The 14,298-nt window shown below is 60.7% G+C and overlaps 1 protein-coding gene across 1 annotated transcript in view; it reads left to right on the top strand.

Annotated features, from left to right (window-relative positions):
* The first annotated feature begins 2,647 nt into the window (after positions 1 to 2,647).
* The window catches only part of LOC134430222 (receptor-type tyrosine-protein phosphatase V-like), a 54,860-nt gene continuing 43,209 nt past the window's right edge, over positions 2,648 to 14,298 (top strand). Inside the window, exons 1-4 of the mRNA XM_063177793.1 lie at positions 2,648 to 2,684; positions 9,451 to 9,522; positions 10,461 to 10,524; positions 12,741 to 13,007. Coding sequence (XP_063033863.1) covers positions 9,457 to 9,522; positions 10,461 to 10,524; positions 12,741 to 13,007 — 397 coding nt within the window. The 5' untranslated portion in view covers positions 2,648 to 2,684; positions 9,451 to 9,456. The remainder of the gene's footprint in view (positions 2,685 to 9,450; positions 9,523 to 10,460; positions 10,525 to 12,740; positions 13,008 to 14,298) is intronic.

The raw sequence follows: 14,298 nt of genomic DNA, 5'->3' as shown, positions 1-14,298 counted from the left end.
TTCCCTCATTCTGCGATGTTTGTTGTTTTAGGCTCTCCCAGCCGAGTGGCTCAAGCTGAGCGGCAGCCCGGCTGATCCCTCTGAGCCTTGGGGCTGTTCCTCTAGGCCCTGCAGAGAGCCCAGCCCGACCCAAGCCAGCCACCACCCACAAGTGATGCAGGACAGCGTGGCTTTGCAGCCCAGATGCCGAACACACTGCTAATGAGAGCCCGGGAGGGCATGAGGAGGCTCAGAAAAGCTTGCTGCATCACTGTTACCAGTCTGCTGTCCCTCCCCTCCAGCAGCAGAGCATCTCTGCTTCCTGGTGTGTGGATGGTAAACTGAGGCAAGGCATATGTGTTCCAGTTTAGATGTGAAAATAGCTTCTGCCAGTGCTTTGGGTAGGGACCAGCTCTCCAAGTTTGGCATCTGGGCAGGTCTCCAAGCCTTACAGATGCTCCATGCCCCCAAACCCCCAAATCAGGATGTCCAATTTAATGGACACTTCGCTGAGGACTCCTGGAGAGGCAAGGCTGAGCTCTGTGTCACTCTGGAAGACCTAGTGAATGACCCTAATCAAGCAGCAGAGGTTGTGGCTGAAAGGACAGACAAAACTGTCAGCAGGCAACAGTGGAGGGTGCTGATCCTGCATCCCTCTGAGGCTGCCTCACCCCTGCTCCAGAACTGCAGCAGCCTCCAGGCAAGGCTGAGCATGTGCCAGCAGAGCCTTTGGCAACCAGTGGCTGTGGGAGCTGTGCCTGTGGCCAAGATGTGTCCCAGGCAGCAGCTACTGCTGGGATGTGTGGCTGCCCACAGCAGCGCCCTGGGGAGCAGCCAGCCTGTGCCAGCCCCAAACATGCCAGGAGGGTGGTGCTGGGGCTCCCTGCAGCTGGGCTGGGGGAGTAGAACCCACAAGGGGTCCCCCAGTCCTCCTGTGAAGAAGCAGAGCTGCTTGTGCTGAGGGCTGGATGCAGAAAGCATCAGGCACTGCTGGCAGTCTTCGTGTTGTGTTTGGCTTCAGGAGATGCCAGGAGAAGCTGAGGAGCTGCATAAGCAGGCACTGCCAGGGCTGCAGTCACACTGCAGGGACAGGAGCACCCCTGGGTGCCACACTGCAGCTTCCCAGGACTGCTGCAGTGCAAAGGCCTGTCCCCATCCTCGGGGACACTCAAAGGTGTCACAGCCACAGGAACAGGTGTAAAAAGCCTCAGTCCAGGGCTTGCCGTTGGACACGGTGGTGGCATTGGTGGGGGCATTGGTGTTGGCACTGGCACAGGCCAGGGCACATGGGAGAGAAAAGCAGCTGGGCACTAAGAGGGGAAAATGCCCTGCCTGTGACCTGAGCTGCTAGGCAGGTCTCCTTCCTACCCTGTGACATGAAAGATGGGCAGGCTTTGTGTTTACTCCTCTGAAAAAGAAACCTTCCTCCTGAAAACAAAACCTTTTGTGTGCAAATGCAGCTGTCTGAAGGTTTGTTTTTATACAGGAAACTTTGAACTGGAGGCTGGGTTGGTTTCATTTTGACTTGGGATTTCCAGCTCATGGCAATATTTGGAAACTGAGCTGCTTTCCAAATCTGGAGGCTGGGTTTTCACTGTGGATTGTGGCAGCAGTGTCTGGGGCTTCCTGTTGCTGTCCCTCTCCCTGTCTGCAGAAATCTTAGCCCAGCCGAGGTGGGGATGGGTGCCCTTTGGGTGAAGGCTGGATACCTTGAGTGGCAGCTGAAATGTGGGACCCTCCTTTGTGGGACTGGCAAGGGTTGGGCGCAGAACTCCACCATGGGCTGCACAGCATGCAGGAACCCACTGCCCTCATGTGGGGCTAAGCTGGGCTCATCCTGCCAGCCTCTGCCAAGGAGATGGGACCTGTGAAGTACCACCTTTGCCCACAGCTGGGACTGGAAGAGACAGGAGTGCTCACACTCAGTGCCATGGCTATTGCACCTCCTCCTGCCCATCCACCAAGATGGGAGTAGGAGCGCCTTGGGACCTGCTCCCAGCTCTGCTCCAAACCCCCTGGCAGACCCTTCTCCTTGTCCCCAGAGACCAGCTGCCCCCATTCACCAGGGTGAGGATAAGTGCCATTCTGGACAAGCACTTGGAATGCTCTGCACGTCCAAGCCAATGCAGCAGCCCCCCTGATGAAGGACTGAAGGGTCGGCATGCCTTCGCTCTGGGATGGTGCCTGGTCTGATGGGGCTCTGGGCAGCAAAGCCTTTGGCAATCACAACCCACAGACACCCCCAGGGCTGGTGCATGGGCTGGATGCCTGTGCTGCCTTCATCACTGTCCCGGGGCTCTCCCAGATCCTCTTTGCAGCAGCAGCACGAGGGGATGCTCAGCATGACCAAGATCCCCAGCACCTGGCTGCAACCACAGAATGTGGAACAAACTCTGGCAAAGTACAGGGAGGAGTGAGCCATGCCCAGCCTGCAGTGTTGGCACACAGCTCCTGCCCCCACAGTGCAGACCCTTGGCCTCAAGGGGCCACGGGAGACATCCCTGTCCAGCTGATCCCTCCTCCCCAGCATCCTGCAGCTGAGAGCTGGGCGAGCCCAGGCGGGCCTTCCCGCCGGTCCAGCCCAGACTTGAACGTCAGGGCCGTGCACCAGCAGAGCAAACGGGTGAGTGTGAGCGTGCCAAGTTGACACCGCACGCTCCAGCGCGCAGGAACGGGCTGTGGACCACGCCAGGGACACCCTCCAGGTGAGCTACGGGTCCCATTCCTTGTCCCTCTCCCTCTTCCCGGACATCTGGTCATAGCCAGATGTGTGCAGCAAGGAAAGGAGTGTGGAACCTCCTGTGCCCTGGCACGGTGCAGGCAAACCTGGTGCCACAGCCCTGAGGGGGCGGCAGGGGATGGGCAGCCTCTGAGCATGGCTGTGCCAGGAGCAGAGCATGGCACTCGGTGACTGTCCCTGCACAGGGGGAATCTCCTGCCTGGGCTCCTTGCCCTGTGTGGCACAAGTGGGCACTGGGAGCTGCTCATGGCTACTTCTCAGCTCTGTGTGCATGGCATCCTTGCAGCATTGGGCATTCTTGCTGCCAGCCTGTGCTGGGTGGGAGCAGAGCCCCCCAGGATTCCACAGGCTGTTGGTGACAGGGTGGGTAATTTTGGAGCCCGGTGCTGCCCCAGCACTACCGTGCAGTAGGTCTGGGACCGGCACTCTGCAGGCTGCTCTCAGCCCTCCCCAGTGAGTGCCTGTTGCCTGGCCAGGGGAAGCAGAGCCTGCTGAGCCCCAGGGGCGGCACCCACGGCCCGGGGGTGCAGAGCAGGTCTGCCCGGCTCTGCCGGCTTCGGGCGCGCTCTGAGTCACCGCAGCCCCGCGCTCCCAGCTCTGCAAGGCGCTGCCTCGCACCCGCAGGCATCCCGGCTCAGCTGCCAGGGCTGAGTGCAGGGAGCCAAGAGCATCACCCAGGTGATGGTGACAGAGTCATTCCTGCCACTCGTCGCTGTCCCCAGGCTGGACAGCGTGGCTGTGCCCTGCCCTGCAGAGGGGCGGCGTCCCCCACCGCCTGCCTGCCCTCCCGCCTCTGCAAAATGGGAAGAGCTCCAAGGTATCAAAGCGGGTCAGGAGGCGGCAGCGGTGCTGGCAGGGCTCCAGGTGGGAATGATTAAACGCTTGCCAGGGGTTGGAGAAGGAGCATCCCAGTGCTCTAGGGTTTAGAGTTGGAGAACCATGGCGTGTGAACCTGGGAAAGCGAGAGGTCCCATTGGCACCTGCATCCTCTGCAGGTTCTGCCCTGGGAGCAGCCTGTTCCTCTTGCTCCTCCCTTGCAGCCCTGGGCAGCACTCAGCACCTCAGAGTAGCAGAGGGGAGAAATTGTGGCCTGGAGCAGTTCACAGTGCTGATGGGCATTGGGAGGGACTGGGACCAAAGGGTTGGTGCTGGCCTGAGGCAGGACAGGAGCTCCAGAGCTGTTCCCAGCCCAGTCCCAGTGGCAGTATATTAGTATCACATATCATGGGGCCCCTGGGCATATGTTATTGTATGGTGCCAGGTTGGATGTACAGAATCCTGCCCAGGGAGGGATGGCAGAGCTCTCACAGAGACATCAGGCCATGTCCAGACAGCAGTAGAGTCTCCTCTGTGCAGTGCCAGCATTGCCCACAGCACCAGGTCAAGGCTGTGCCCTCTGAGTGACAGGTTGAGCCCCTGTGGGAGTGTCCTTGGCCACACGCTGTCCCCTGGCAGGGGCCCTGCAAAGCTCTGCCTATGCCCAGCCTTGGGAGCATCACCTGCCTCTGTCACCTCACACAGACCCTGTGACACAGCTGGGACCTTTAGGTGAGGTGGGCACTCTGCTGTCCGCCAGAGACCACAACAGGTAGACCACTGCAGGTGCTTCCCAGGGAGGCCTTGGCTCCTCCAGGTGTGCAGGACCATGCTCAAGTGAGGAGATGCCTTAGCTGGGACAAACCAATACTGCCAGCTCCATGCCCAGGGCACCTGGAGAGGAGGCCAGTGCATGGAGCACAATGTGGGTGGGCCCTGCTCTGCTCTGGCCTTGGCTCTGCTCGGGAGGACAGCCCAGAGCCTTTGCCAGGCAGGGCCTTTGCACTGCACTGTGGCTATTGTCCCTCACCTCAAGCAAGCCCTGACAACACAGTGACAGGCACGCTGTGTCCCCTTTCCCATCTCTGCTCCTGGGTGATGCCCCTGGAGCACAGGGCATGAGCAGTCAGTCCCTGCTGGGGCTCTGCCCCTTCCTAAAGGCAGTGGCTTGGCTGCACAGCCCCTGTCCCCTTTCAGCCCTGGTGGGCTGAGCCATGCAGCCATCCCGGGAGCCCTGAAGCCACCCCGGGAACCCTGGAGCAATCCCAGGAGCCCTGCAGCCATCCTGGGAGCCCTGGAGACATCCCGGACAGGGGGGCATCCCCATCTCCTCGGGCAGGCGGTGTCCCCGTCCCTCCGAGCTGTCAGATGTCCCCATCCCCCCGGGCAGGCGGTGTCCCCATCCCCCCGGGCAGGGGGTGTCCCCATCACCCCAGGCTGCGGGGTGTCCCCATCCCTCGGGCTGTCAGGTGTCCCCAGCCCCTGGGCAGGGTGTGTCCCCATCCCTCGGGCTGTCAGGTGTCCCCATCCCTCAGGCAGGGGTGTCCCCATCCCCCTGGGCAGGGTGTGTCCCCATCCCTCGGGCTGTCAGATGTCCCCATCCCTCAGGCAGGGGTGTCCCCATCCCCCTGGGTTGCAGGGTGTCCCCATCCCTCGGGCTGTCAGATGTCCCCATCCCTCAGGCAGGGGTGTCCCCATCCCCCCGGGCTGTGGGGTGTCTTCATCCCCCTGGGCAGGGTGTGTCCCCATCCCCCCAGGCAGGGGGTGTCCCCATCCCTCGGGCTGTCAGATGTCCCCATCCCTCGGGCTGTCAGATGTCCCCATCCCCCCGGGCAGGGGGTGTCCCCATCGCCCCAGGCTGCAGGGTGTCCCCATCCCTCGGGCTGTCAGGCGTCCCCATCCCTCAGGCAGGGGTGTCCTCATCCCCCCGGGCTGCAGGGTGTCCCCATCGCCCCAGGCTGCAGGGTGTCCCCATCCCTCGGGCTGTCAGATGTCCCCATCCCCCCGGGCAGGGTGTCCCCATCCCTCGGGCTGTCAGATGTCCCCATCCCTCAGGCAGGGATGTCCCCATCCCTCGGGCTGTCAGGTGTCCCCATCCCCCCGGGCAGGGGGTGTCCCCATCCCTCAGGCAGGGGTGTCCCCATCCCCCTGCTCCTCGCGGTAGCATTTGTTGGTTCGCTGCTTCGCGGAAAATGTGATGACTCGGCAGCCCCTGAGTTTCCAGGCCTGGTTCCAGCTGCTGGGTGGAGAAACTTGTGCAGTTGTCTTTAGGTTTGGCACAGCTGAAGGCTTCATGGTCAGGGGGGACTGGAGGGGAGATCCAGCATCCCCAGCTGAAGGAGGGCTCTCTCTCTGTGTGGTGGCACGGTATCACTGAGGTGGCCGTGGGGAAGGCAGGGCTGGCACAGGTTGAGCAGCTTCTGTCCCGTGGGGAGGCTGCTGAGCCCTGCAGCTCCAGGGACAGGGCCTCAGCTTGGCTCCCAGCAGTGCTTTGGGCTGTTTCCACTGCAGCCACAGCCCAAACTCCCTGAGCTGAGGGAGCACAGCCACTGGGACCTGAGGTTAAATAAGCAGGGCTGGTGTTCACACATGTCCCCATGGCAGGGGGTGACAGCTCGCTGTGCCACCAGGACATGCAGAGGCTCTGGAAGCTGCTGGAATGTCTCCTGGTCCATGCTCAGAGGCCAATCCCATCCTGGCGGGCAGCAAGGCATCCCCCAAGCCCATCCTCATGCCGAGTGAGGTTACCCCTCCTCCTGGCTGGGGAGGTGTGGGGCAGTGGCACAGTATGGCAGCAAGATCTGAGGGAACACTGTGTTCCAGAAATCTCTGCTTGTCTGCCCAGCTCAGAGACCACAACAGGTAGAACAGACCCTTTGCTCCTTGGGCAAGCCACTGTCCAGAGCAGCTGCCTCAGTGGGGGAGTGGTGGCCCATGCAGGGCTGCAGCAGCAGAGGTTGTGGCTGGAGCTGGAGACGGCTGGTGCAGGACACTGAGGCTGTGCCCAGGCAGGTGCAGTAACCATGCATGGACTCGGATTCTCTCCAGCTGGGCTGGGCAGGCACAACCCAGCTGGAGTGTCCCAGTGGCTGGGTTTGTCCTCTTGCTGGCCTGGAACTGCTCTTTGGTATGCTTTGAAGCTGCAGGAGCCCCACCTTGACTCTAGGGAAACCTCCTGTCTGAGCCACCACTGCAGGGGACACTGCCCTTGACACTGGGGCATGCAACACCTTTTTCCAGGATTTTCTAGAGTGCCTCTTGTCCCATGTGCCTGGATAACAATTCTCAGCCCAGCAAGGCCCTCCATCCTCACCCCATCCCCTGCTTCATCAGCCAGGGGCTCCCTAAATTCAGCTCTTCCTCACCTGCCATACTCCAGGGACACCAGCACTGCTTGCACTGCCTCTGTCCCAGCCACCCTCCAGGTGACCCTCCAGGCTGCTCATGGCAGCAAACAACCCCCCACTCCCCATCCACAGCGTGGTCACCTGTGCTGGCAGCCTGCACCCCACAATGGACTGTGAGGGGACACCCAGTGAGAGCCCCTTTGCAAACGTGTTTGGGGAGCAGCCAGCTGTAGCCTCCCTGATCCTGCCTGGGCCCCCGGGTAAACCTGGCAAACCCTCCCTGCAGTGAGGAGCTCCAGCCTCCTCCCAGCCGGCTGCAGCTGCCCAGCTCTGGAAAGGGGCCTTTAAAAACAGTCCCCAGCCCACTGGAGACGGCAACAATCAGGCCCAAACCTCCCCCTGTCTCATTTCTGGGGACGTGCTCCACCTCAGGGGCTGGAGGAGCTCACCCCAGTCCCTGTGAGCACTCACCTTGCACTCAGGTCAGGGAAGGGTGGCCAGCTGCCCATCAAGCCAGTGCCCAGCAGCAGGGATGGGTATCCCCAGAGATGTCTGTGGCACTGGTTGATGGGTCAGCCTCATCACCCCAGGTGCTGGTGCATCTCAGTCCCAAGGCTTATCAGGAGATCTTTAAGAGCCACAGCTGCTACCCTGGGCATCCATCACTTGAGCAGATGCACCCATGGCATTTTTGGCATTCAGCCCTTGGAGCTGTGGGCATTAAAGGTTAAAAATCTTGCCTGTGCTGGAGCCAAGGCATTGCCTTCTGCTCCCACCCTGATCTCTGTGTTCAGGGTGCAGGGGAGGGGGAGGTCTGGAGACAGTGACATGAAGAGGTTCTGGTGGTAGAGCTGTACCTTTCTGCTGGGGGAACATCTGAGTCCTAGACAGAAGTGACAAACAGGCCCTGAGTGCTGGGCTGAGCTGCAGGGCCAGGGCTTCTTTGTCCTCAGCCCAGTCCAGGCAGGGACCTCTGCAGAGACGTGACTGTGACCACGGACCCGGACTGCTGGCACCAGTCCCATTTGGCTGGGACCTGGGAAATTAACTGTTGCCCATGCCAAGGGAGGGGGATTCATGTTCCCTGTCCCCTTTTCCAGCTGGCTCCATCAGCCTGGGGGTTGTCAGAAGGGTTGGGGTATGGACCTGGGGTTGGAGATGCATCCTAGACCAGGTCCCCTGTGTCCCCCTCTCCTCTTAATTGCATGCAAGAGCTGGAGCTTTCCCGTGTCCTTGTCCGGATACTGGGGGTTGTTCTGTCTGCCACAGGTCCCACCTGACAAACTTCTGTGTCTCTTGTTGAAGGATTCTGGTGTTCTAGAAGACAGGTGGGGGATGTGTTCTACTCTGACAGCTCGGTGGCTTACAGTAATGAGCAGAACATGAATAGCCCCCATAGGTGGCCGTGCTGGCCGCTGCGATAGACTCCCACGGCCACAAAGGCTGCGCTGGCTTCCGGACTGATGCATCACTGAACCCCTTCCAGCACTGTCCCAGATCCCCAGCGCTGATGTGAAGCCAATGGCATCTCTGCTGTGAATGAGAGCTGGCACCGTGCCACGCATTGCACAGACACGGCAGAGCACCGCCCTGCACGCAGCCCGGGGCACAGCCTGGTCCCCGGGGCAACTCCCGAAGCACAGCGCCCTCCCACCGGGCACAGCTCGCCCCTCAGATGGGCAGAGCGTGGTTTGGGCACCGCTGTGCCCGTGAGATGGCACGGCAGGAGCCTCTCAGAGTGTGCACTGCCCCCGCCATGGGCACGGCACAGACACCCCCATCCCTGCCCTCAGCGTGCCCAAACCCCCCTCCCCAGCCGCACCTGCACAGCAATTACAGCACGCCGAGCTGAAGGGTGCCCAAGGCGGCACAGAGAGAGCAGAGGGCGCACAGAGAGAGCAGAGGGTGCACAGAGAGAGCAGAGGGCGCACAGCGCTCCTCACTCCACTCTCGTGCCGCGGCTCCCTCCCGCACCCCAGCCCACCCCTGCGCCCTCCTTCCCTTCCTTCCCTCCCTCCCGCGCTGGGTTTGGTTCGGGCGCGCCCTCCCAGCCTGGAGCCGCCGTCAGTCCAGTCCGGTCTCCTCCCCTCCCGCTGCTCCCGCCCCTCCCGCCGCCGCTCCCGGAGCTCCGCCGATGCCAGAGCGGGCTCCAGCCCGGCCGAGCCCCGCCGCAGCGCGGTCCCCCGAGAGCCCGGCCAGCAGCGCCTCCCCCCCGGCCGGCAGCGCTGCCCGCAGCCCGCAGCCGCTCTCCGGGCCAGCTGCGGAGTCACCGCACAGGACACGGACCTGCGGCGACAGCAGCAAATGCGCCCGGCGAGAGGCGGCCGCCCCCGCTGGGCTTCTCCCGGGCTGGAGGCGAGCGCTGCCCCCGCCCAGGGCCAGCGGGCCCGGCCGCGGTGCCACGGGCAGGCCGGTCCCCACTGATGTCACCTTGTCACCCGCGCTCGGAAAGCATGCGGGGACACGGCTGCTGGCTGCCGTGGGACACGGGGCTGGCAGGGGACAGCCGCTGCTGAGAAACTGCCCCCCCGGCCCAACTTTGTCATCCCTCTGATCTGCTGCCACCAGGTCCCCATGAGGTCGCTGCTGCTGCCGCTGCTGGTGCTGTGCGTGCCGCGGCTCCCAGGGACCCTGGCGCAGGTAAGCGCTCGCTCGGCTCCCCAGCCCCGCTTTGGGCTCTCTGCTGCCAGCTCGGGCTGGGGCTGCGGGTGCCTCTCCCTGGCCGTGCAGCCGCGCCACATCAGCGGCTTCGCCATCCCAGCGGCGCTTCCCCCGCTGCCCCTCGCCCCCGGTGCTCCGGGCCCGCTGCCCGGGAGCGCGGCGTGTCCCCGTTGTTGCCGTGGTGCGCGGCTCCCGGCCCGGCTGCTGTTCCCAGGCTCCCCAGCCGCTCCGCTCTCCTCTGCCAAAAGCGCCGCGATCGGTGGGGAGCCGACGCGAGTCTGCCCGCAGAGCCGAGGGAAAAGGACGCCAGGAAAATGATGGTTGTGCTGTGGCTTGTAGCAGGACAGGGAGTGGGCAGGAGACATTTCCTTTAACGTGGGGGGAACTGACGCCGGTCCAAAGCCAGGCACACCCTGCTGGGAGCAGGCTGTGAGAGAACGGGTGTCGCCGCTGCCGGGAGGGTGCCGGGGGCTCCGGGGATTCTGTTCTGCCCGCTGGGGGTGGCAGCTGGGCTGAGGTCTGTGGTGCCTCCCTTCCCTTGGTGGTGGGAAGGAGGTGTGCCTGTAGAGGGAATGAGATTGCCAGGCCTGTGCAGAGCTCAGTCCCTCCCTCTCTCTGCAGAACTTCTCCTGTGTCCTGGCTGGTTTGGTGGCCCTTTTCCCTGTGGGCATGGCCTGTCTGCAGCCCCAGGACCCCTGCAAAAGGCCAGGGCAGCCCACAAGCTGCATCTGCCAAGTCTGTCTCTTTGCCTTGGCTAAGGGAGGTCTGAGAAGCGACCCAGGCTCTCCTAGGAAAAGGGGTCACAGCCCACAGATGCCATGGCAGGGTGGGAGCTGTGCCTGGCACAGGGCGCCTCTCCCAGGTGCTGCTCTCAGCTCATCCTGCTCCTCTCTCACTTGACACTTTCAATCCCCCAGGGCGAGGGATGCAACCACACAGCACAGGCAGGGCTGGAGGGCCAGGATGCACGTGGTGAAAGAGGTGAGTCACAGCAAGGAGGTTCCCAGGCACAGGAGGGCACCATGGTCTCATGCCTGGAGGGGTGAGATGAGATGTGCTGCACCAGGACTCTTGGAGTTAAGAGTAGCTTTGTAACTATTCTGCTTTAGGCTGACTGCACGCCCAGGGAAGGGGAGAGTCAGTCCCATCCCTCTCCAGCAACCAACTGGATGGGGGCACAAGGCTCCAGAGCTCTCTGCTTCCACAGAGCACCAGCTGGGCTCAGTGGCAGCACTGCCATTGGTGCCCTGCTCAGAGCCTTGGAGGTGGATCAGAATCTGGGCAGGATCAGAATCTCTAAGGCAGCCCCACGGCTGCTGTAGGCCTGGAGCCAGCACAGTGCCCACATGGCACCAGCCTGTGCCAGTGAGAAATCACCTGGATGATCCACAGGCACCTGTCAGGGCATGAGGTGTGTGTGGATGTGCTGTGTGTGGCGTGGTTAGTGGGAACATGAGCAGTGCTGGGTCACAGGCCTCTGGCCCATTTTAGGTACATTTGTGCTGCAGATGTGAGGAGGGTGACAGAGGGAGGCAGGTGATGGAGCTGCCGGAAACTCAAGAGAAGCAGAGAAACATGGGCTGAGAGCTCACACCTTCAGGAGATAAAAAGAGCTTGCAGTAACAAACCATCCTGTTTGTTTGGACAGTGAGCTGTGGGTTGCCTTCAGGTCAGCTCTGCCTGGTGCTCTGGGTGTCTGCTGACAGCAAGGGTGGCCCAGGTATAGACACCTCACCCATGGCACCCAGCTGCATTTAGTTAGCTAAATGTTACCTTTCCTGAGCTGGCTGATCCTAAATACACACTTGAACTTCCCAGGGATGGCCCTGTGGGGCACTACATGCTCCTGTTCATGTCCACCTGATGACCTCTGGTCATTTTGCCCTCACCAGCAGGCTCCAAAGCAGAGCATTGCATGGAACAGAAGTTGCACATAGTTCTGAAAGTCTTCAGCTCTGGGGAAGACACACACACAGAGCTCCTGAGCAGTGCCAATGGTGTCCCTCCACCCCACACTGCTCCTCCCTGGCTGTAAATGTGCCCCATGGCAGGGCTCTGGGGCAGTCACTGTGTTTGGTTCCTGCTGTCTCACTGTGCCAGACCCTGTGTAAGCCTGTCAGAACACGTTGGACACCATAAATTTTAAGTGCTAATTATTTCACAAATGTCGTATTAGCACTACAGCTGTTCTGGCATTTTCCAAAGGCTGAGTGCCATAGAAAGGTTATGGATGTGGCACCTGGGGACTTGGGTTAGTGCTGGGGGAGCAGTTGGACTCAATGATCTTAAAGGGCTTTTCCAACCTAAATGGTTCCATGACTGACAGCAAGGCTGAGGACTGGGGTGTGTAACAGTCTGCTGGAGACATTGTGAGGCAGAGATGGGCCCTGCCCTGGTCACACCACCAGCTTGGACCTGACAGACAGGCTCTGCTTGGCTCCTCTTGTGTGGGTGACCCTGAGCAGCTCCAAGGGCAGGAATTCAATAGCAGTTTCAGCCACTGACCCAGCAATTAGGCCAAGCCCTGAATGCCACTTCCCTGTCCCCAGACACTCCATTGGGATGCCACAGCCCCAGTGCACTGTCCTCACTGCTGCAGCACAGCCAGGGCAGGGACACACCTCAGCAGGGTCACTCTGGTCCCACATTTCCTCCATGCATGCAGTATCCCACTCCTCCCTTGCCACCTCTGAACTGGCAGGATGGGGGTGACTCATTGTATGGATCCCCCAAAGCAGCCTTTGCCCCTCCTCTGTCAGAGCCCACACAGGGGCAGAGACTGTTGCAGGGATCACAATGGTCCCCCTGCCACATCCATCCTGCTCCCTGTCTTGCTTCTCCATGGTGGATCCAGAGCCTTCAACATCTTTTTGGGGGGCTCAGGCCAGCCAAGGTGATGAGCAGTGGATTATACCCAGCCAAGGAACTTCTCTGCCTTAAACCAGGACTCTCTGGACAAAGCCCATGGTGACTGAAGCCTTCTGGTCTTTCTCCAGTGGAGCAGACGCTCCATGTTTGGAGCATCTCTTTGACCTGAGTTAATGAAGGTTTCTGAATGTTCCTCAGAAGGCTGTTCAGAGCCCTTGGGGTCAGGGTGGTGCTGTACCTCAGCAGGGGTGGGTGGCTGGGAGCTGGCCCTGCAGCCTGGCACCCAACACCACCAATCCCTGCTGAGAGTTTTGGCTTTGCCTCTGCAGGCACCCTCCTGAATGTCAGTGTGAGTGACCATGACCGCTCAGACTCCCTCCTCCTGTCCTGGGATGAGCCAGAGGGAGGTGCCAGGGGGTATTTCCTTGCCCTGTCCCCCCTGGGGTCAGGCATGCTGCTGCAGAATGGCTCTGCTGGACCCAACACCACCAGCTTCTGGTTCCATGGGCTGACTCCTGGCACACGCTACGAGATCGAGGTGACAGCCACGCTGGCCTGCAGGGACACCACCAGCCAGACCATCACAGCACAGACAAGTAAGGGCTCCCAGGACCTCAGTGCTCCTTCCAGTGGTTGTTGTGCTGTTTGGAGTCCTAGTGGTTTGTGGGAGGTTGGGCTTTTCCTCACTTTCACAAGAATTTAGGTCCTTCTTGGTTTCCCAGAGTCCTAGGTTGGGCTTTTTGTCACTTTCAAAAAACTAGGGTCCTTCCCGGGTCCCTAGAGTCTTAGCTTGGGCTTTTCCTCATTTTCACAAGAATTAGGGTCTTTCATGGGTCCCCAGAGTTTTAGGTTGGTCCTTTCCTCACTTTCACCAGAAATAGGGTCCTTTCTGTGTCCCGAATCTTAGGTTGGGCTTTTCCTCACTTTCACAAGAATTAAAGTCCTTCCTGGGTCCCCAGAGTCTTAGGGATCATTCCTTCATCCTTGTCCTGCCCCTGCTCCTTGTATGGGCTGGGTTTGTACTGTGTCTTCTCCTAGAAAAATGGAGATAATGATGGACCAGCCCATGGTGTGGCTCACAGAGAGCTGAGGGAAATGTCATGCCTGGAAGTCAAGAAGTAGCCACAAGGAAGGAGCACCTGCCCCACAATTTTGGCACATCTCTGTCAATCACTGCTCACCCCCAGGCCTTGCTCTGCGCCAAGGGCTGGAGAAGGGGACAGGGCTGGTGGTTCTACAGCTCAGGTGGGGATGGCAGCTCTTGCCTGCACCTCTCCAGAAGATCCTTGAGTAAGTCAGTGCAGGTGAAGGTGGGAAACAAAGCAAAGAAGAGTAGAGCTGGAGGGAGGAGATTGGGCAGTGGAAGGGCTGCTGTCAGGCAGCAGTGGCAGAGGCAGAAGCTGGTTGTCACAGAAAGGCAGGTGGCAGGACCCACAGGGCCACCAGGAACAGAGGACCTGTCAGCAGGTGAGCTTCCAGGTGATGATGGCTTCACCTTTATGTGTTGGGCCTGACCAAGCCTCCCTGCTCCATTCAGAGGAGCTGCTGAGACTGATCCAAGGGGATGGTGCAGCCACACAGCCCATAGGAGGCTGGTGGGTGGTCAGGGAGGTCATGGGGCTGTGCTTGGGGAGTCCCTGCTGGAGCCCCTCTGCTCTGGAGACAGGCTGAGAGCTGGGGTTGTTCAGCCTGGAGAGGAGAAAGCTCCCAGGTGACCTTGAAATGCCTTTTAGTGCCTAGAGGGGATTTGAAAATGGAGAAATAGGGGCTTTTTACATGGGCAGATGGTGGCAGGAGTTTTAAACTGGCAGAGGAGAAGTTTAGATCACATCTTAGGAAGAAATTCTTCCCTGTGAGGGTGGTGAAGCCCTGGCACAGGTTGCCCAG

This window comes from Melospiza melodia, chromosome 28 (assembly GCF_035770615.1).
Source record: "Melospiza melodia melodia isolate bMelMel2 chromosome 28, bMelMel2.pri, whole genome shotgun sequence".
Classification (NCBI taxonomy): domain Eukaryota; kingdom Metazoa; phylum Chordata; class Aves; order Passeriformes; family Passerellidae; genus Melospiza; species Melospiza melodia.
The sequence above is the reverse complement of the archived record's forward strand: the minus strand, read 5'-3'. Positions and strand labels throughout refer to the sequence as shown.